At 41.7% G+C, this 6,000-nt stretch overlaps 1 protein-coding gene across 11 annotated transcripts in view; it reads left to right on the forward strand.

Annotated features, from left to right (window-relative positions):
* Nucleotides 1-6,000, forward strand: part of LOC100746052 (RING finger protein nhl-1) — a 58,133-nt gene that overhangs the window by 40,493 nt on the left and 11,640 nt on the right. For 8 of the 11 annotated variants that reach the window (XR_004461251.1, XR_001102108.3, XR_004461252.1 and 5 more), the window contains 5 exons: nucleotides 542-863; nucleotides 2,251-2,468; nucleotides 3,481-3,752; nucleotides 4,522-4,837; nucleotides 5,913-5,975. Coding sequence is in view for 5 of the 11 variants with exons in the window: in XM_024365975.2 (XP_024221743.1) it covers nucleotides 542-863; nucleotides 2,251-2,468; nucleotides 3,481-3,752; nucleotides 4,522-4,837; nucleotides 5,913-5,975 (1,191 nt within the window). In the remaining 6 variants the exon portion in view is untranslated. Of the gene's footprint in view, nucleotides 1-541; nucleotides 864-2,250; nucleotides 2,469-3,480; nucleotides 3,753-4,521; nucleotides 4,838-5,912; nucleotides 5,983-6,000 lie in introns of all 11 variants that reach the window. The other 3 variants (XR_004461249.1, XM_033319557.1, XM_012382725.3) reach the window with 2 other exon arrangements.

Genomic DNA, 6,000 nt, shown 5'->3' on the forward strand with positions numbered 1-6,000 from the left:
ACAATGCAGAGACGCTTTATTGTCAGATGATCTTAGTTCGATTAGAGTGGACGTTCCAGCGGAATTGTTCATGACAGGCCGAATAGTATTGGGATATCTCCATCTTCTTCCATCGTCTTGTCCCTAATTCGTGGAATTCATTTCAAACATTGGAAATCAAATTTTCAATATCGTCCATGTAGAATCTTTCAAATTTAATATTCGAAGGAATTCAGTGAAGTTTAGCTAACGAAATTAATTCCATATATCGTATTACGTTTTGTAGTATTAACTGTCTAGCATTTTCTTCCGCTGTCTTGCTCCAAATTTGTAGAATTAATTCGAGAAATTAGAATTAGAATTTTTAATATCGTCCGCCTAGAATCTTCCAGATCTAACGTTCGAAAATACCAACGAAGAAATCTTCCATTCTCTTGGACCTAATTTATAAAATTAATCCAAGACGTGAAAATCGAAATTTGTAATATCATTCGTCTAGAATTTTTGAAATCTAATATTCGCAAACACCGACGAGGAAATAATAGAATTATTGTTGCGACAGGTACGATGCACCAGAATACGAAGTGCCGAGGAACAAATCGAGATACAGAAGTCGATTTATGCGACACCGGGACGGGGACGATTCGGATGGCGACTCGAGGTCGACCGTGAGGTTTACGTCGACGCCACAGGAGCCCTCGGGACTTCGTGAACGTGTCCTGGACACAGAAGACGCGGCACGCGGGCCACTTTCCGGGATTTTTCGACTCACAGACTCGCCGCGTATTATGAAGAAGCTTCAAGAATACGAGAGAGCCGGAAAAAGAAAGAAGGAGGAACCGGTGTCACATCCTGCTCAACAACCTCAACCACCAAAACCTCAGGTTAATGAATAGCAATTTCACCCCTTTAATTCCGACCACGGTTATTTCAACGCTACGAAACTCTTCCACGAGTTACTTCAATAAAATACTCAGTACCTTTTTTGTCTCGCTTGTTTTCGATAGAAAGAAAAACTATGCAGGGAATTTAGCTTGTAACTACAGTATATCGTACGCGAATCGTTGAATTTAATTCGAAAAAGCGAACCACTGTTTAGCCGATGCCGTTCAGTTTGTGCAGTTTTAACGGTGGTTATCGATTTCCTGGTCGACTCCCACCTCTCGTAATATTCTCAACGTTCCCGTAGCTTTCTCGACTAAAGAAAACAACAGCCGGCGCCAAATGAAATTATCGTGTTTACAATTATACCACTGAGATCGTATATTTCGAACGATCAATTCTATTCGATCACGACAACGTAAAGCATATATCTGCCTGATCAATAGTCGAGATCTTCGTCTTCTCGAACAACGAAAACTATCGTTACGATACATGTGAAAACCATTTCTAAATTAAATCGTTGACTCGATTGAATTTCTCAGTTCGTCCAATTCGTACGATCGTATTTAGTTTGGACAGTGACGCCACAGTATAGAATTTTCACACGGATTCCCATATTATGACAGGCGATATACGCGAATGGATCGTAAGAGACGGTTCGATGGGCAAGCTCGGCGAAAGTAGCTTCGAAATCCCGCGTTATATCGCTTGGATGCGATTCAACGGGAACTAAATTTTTGATCGTTCGATCTATATGTGTATAGTGCCGATACACACGACTCGCAGGAAAACGTATCGCTGTCTCTATGGACACGAAAAGGGAATAAATCTTGAATTTAAAGTAATTGAATATTTCACGCCGGAAAACAGAAGCGTGCCGCAATATGAAATGTATACTTGATCTCGATTCATAAATATGTAAATAATACGAGACACGAGTGAATAAATTTAGTTTGTAGTTGGCCGTTGTATATTTTTGTACGAAATTCTATTATAATACAAATGAAACATATGAATACACGAATATATTTTGCTCATCAAGAAAAAAGGTTAATCTGTTTCTCTCGTGTCCACTATGCGACAAATCCTCTCTCTTTGTCCCATTACCACACATCAATCAAGGTTAGCATTTTAATGCATCGCCCACGCGTGTGACGAATCACACGGTCAACGTAAAAAGATCTCGACTTGTCCGTAAGCACCTAATCACCAACGAGTAATTTATCCTCAGACTTGGCTCATACAGGAAAACAGGAGAAAGGAATAATGGAATGTTTAAAAAATTTGTTAAAACAATGGAATATGAGAAAAGATGTTAAGCCATTTAGCAGGAAATTTCCACCAAGTTATCGTAATGTACTCGTTAAATATATTCTTTTTATCGCGTAGGTCCAAGTCAGAAAAGTGCCGACAGCGATGGCGAGACAAACCAGCGAGGATGACGAGATTTCTAGGATTAAAAAGCAGAACAAAACGGCGGCCACACCTGCGACTGAAACGCTGGAAGAACGACAACCAGTATCCACACCTACACCTGTTCATCCACCTCCAAGGGAACAGTCTGAACGAGAACCGGAGGAACCTGCACGAAGACCGATGCCCGCGAGGTTCGTATTTAAAATTATGCTTCGTTTTGGCTAAAGTAATCCCTGCACCTGTCCGATTTGTTAATACAATAAGCTCGCTGAGACAATTCAGATACCTGTGATTGATAGTAAAATATACAACTCGATCGAATTCGCCCATAACATTAAGTCACCAGGATCTCGGTCTGCGCGCGTTCCAGTAGTAGAGGCGCGTATCTAGTCGGACAGGCTGATTTATGCCCACCCGATAGAAACCAATCGGTTCGATGGAATATTCCAAGTTCCAGAGGCGGTTTCTACTCAATCTCATAACGTAGTATTACCCTGTAATTGGTGAATTATGTGTGTGTGTGAGACAGTATTAATGAGACACTTTTATTCCGGAAACCATTATTCTTCTTATCACTTTACTTTGTACGAAATGTGATAACTGAAGAACCATTTAAAACGACGATAAATAATTTCGATATTTAGAACGTAATTTGATAGCGTTCATTTCTGAAGGTTCAAGTAGCAAATTAGAATCTCCTTTCTTGATTTTCGTTTTTTCTCAAATATTGATCTTTTTTAACTCTTGAATTATACTTTGCTTGCCCAGCATGCCTCGCAGTTTAAACTGACGAACGAAAGGTCAGCGTAATATATTCTTGAAAATGCTTCTAAAATAAAAAAGATTCCTATCGACATGGCGAAAGTAATTTTGAATTAACGAACGTAGGAAGAGATGAGAAAATGATTGAAAATGAATGGCGGCAGTGCCGGTCAATAGAATCCCGAATTGAACAATTCCGCACCTATGATCCGCTGTTGATCGTTTATGCAGCAGTTTATACCGTGATCTGGAATAGGATTTTGGAATACACGCAACCACAGAATGGATGAATCGTAGGCGGATGATTGCGTTATACGAGATCGAACAAAGAGAGCTGCGATGTAAACTAATGTCATCGGTACAAATTACGTACGAATGCTCGCTACTCTATCGAGTTTACTGACTACAGGAAGTCGTTAATTGAAATATCGTTGCTCGTAGGAGAACTTCCACGGATACCCACACTCCTGCGACGAGAAGCGCTTCATCAGACTCGAGCACGGGCTCCGAGAGCTCAGGAGGATCAGGAATCCGCAGCACGGGTGCACCATTCACCGCCGAGGAAATGAAGCAGAAATACTTGTCGAGAGCACCGACGTCGAACGCAACATCTACGATCTCGTCGCCGCACAGCGGCACACCACCGACTGCCAAAGACACCGCCAACGCCTCTCCCACTTCGCGATCCTTTCAGAGCCGTTTTTTAGGCGCAGGTAAGTTTCTACTTTAACGGCCATACCGTTACGCGAATCAACGCGAAACGCGTCTAAATTGGACATCGATCCTTCTTCTAACTCTAATGTCAATACCTTTCTGTGTGTTCTCGTTTAAAATTATTTATCTTCCCGGCAAGTGATTTCCGACTTCAAGTAGATCGTGTATATTTGAACGCTACAGGGGACGAGCGAGATAAATTAAACTGACAGTCTGGTTACGAGGAAACAATTTTAAAATTCGATAGAGATAGAAGAGCAATATTATATTTTATATTCTTGAGCGTATGCAAAGATATTTGCAAAAGGTATTTGCGCATATCTTTATCTCTCAACGAAACGTCGATTTTATCAGATGCTACGCGTTTCATTTTCGTATGAAAGCGCTGCTAGGAGATACGAACTTTCATATACTTGGGTTTAATTAATTATAAATGTAATGCTCACTCGCAAATTTGATAATATCAGAAATTCATTCGTGATAACTCCATCGTCGTCGATCAACGGCCATCATCATCGGGCAACGTCGAAAATTTCCGGTATCGACGTAAGGATTACCGTGAAATATCCTAGAACCGGTTATTTCGCAGATGAACGTTTAACGACCCAAATCTTAAGGTCATTATGATTATACCACGGACGCCATTAACGAATCCACGTCCGATCCAAACGACGTTTCTCGAAAACGTAATTTCGCCTGGAAAGCGAAACGCGGAAGACCGTTTGATATTTATTTGAACGTGTACCGGATTTTCACATATCTCTGTAGGTAACCGTGCAGCCCCGCCGCCACCCACGCAACCACCCCCAGCGGCGCGAGAGGAAACGGCCATAAAGAAGAAGGAGGAAGAAGAGGAGGACGACGAGGAAACTAGTAGTTCCTCGGAGGAGACGGAATCCGAGACCGAGGAGGAATCGGAAACCGATGCACATCCGTCGGGCACGACGACCTCGACAACACCCTCGACCACTGCACAGGATCGTCAGAGAAGCGAATCCGCGATGGCGAGGACAGATATCGGGCCTCTGCTCGCTCGAAGCGCAGAAGCTAGACGAGGTAGCAAGGAAGACTCTCCTACGACCAGGCAAGTATATTTTCTGCCGAAAATTCTAATTCGAGGGTTTCTTGTTTCTATTAACAAGTAACATCGTGCGAGAATCCATCGATCGACGTGTATACGTACGTGGCGAGCATATAAATAGAGAAAGATAGACATAAATTCAATTTGTAATTATCCTTTGGAATTAAAAATTCGAAGATCGTGTTTGAAGGCGCAGTAGAACCTTGATTATTCAAACTAATCTCACGTTGTTTAAGCAAACGAATAACGCTATTTTCGTATAGGAGAAACTCGTTTATTTTCAACTATTTTCACAAACGTTAACATCAAACGAGAGCAGAAAGTTTCGAATAAAAATGTAGCGATTTATTTCGTGTTTGCTTTTGTTATTCAAGGGACCATTCTCAGACGTTCCAATTTGTTCATTGCTTCGTTGGTCGATGCTCCGATAATTAAGATTCTACTGAACGAAAAATATATTTCCAATGCCTACGTTATAGAGGAAGAATGATAATGAAACAGTTTATGATACAGTTAATCGAATCTACGAGTACGAATCTTTATTTAAATTAAACGATCTCGTAAATTAAACGAGAAGCTCTAACAGGGTGATTTTTTGCGTCCATCGCGGGATCAAATTTTGCAAAAAGCAATGCAAACGAGGGGTTCACCGCGTGTATCCGGGGATCAATTTATATCTTTCGACTTGTTTCTCTATCTTAATAAATAACGACGGTGATGCGACTTAATTTGAAAGAGTGAAAAATCAATAAATAGCGTGAACGAACGGTGTACCAAGAGTTTTATCGTAGCAAACGACGTCGATAGGAGAATCGATCGTAACTTCGAACTGTTTAACAATAATCTTTCGGACGATATCCCGCGACGAACTCTCGAGCCGTAAAGCTTCGAGAATCGGTCAGAAATTGCTAGCGATGTTTAAACGATGATGTACACGTAGAGAATACCATCGTAAAGTCGGTTAGAGATCGGTACAAGGAGATTGACGAAACGTACTGATAATTCGGGGAAACGCGCGGTGACAAGCGTTAAAGGAAAATTGAACTAGAATATCGAGCGATGTCAACTCGTGTCTCAGGTATTCGTCGCCGAGAGGAAGTCCCGCGCATTCGGTGACGAGCCCGACAACTACGACGACCACGACGCCGACGGGCGGCGCCGCGACA

Source organism: Bombus impatiens, unplaced genomic scaffold (assembly GCF_000188095.3).
Source record: "Bombus impatiens unplaced genomic scaffold, BIMP_2.2 scf_0166, whole genome shotgun sequence".
Lineage (NCBI taxonomy): Eukaryota > Metazoa > Arthropoda > Insecta > Hymenoptera > Apidae > Bombus > Bombus impatiens.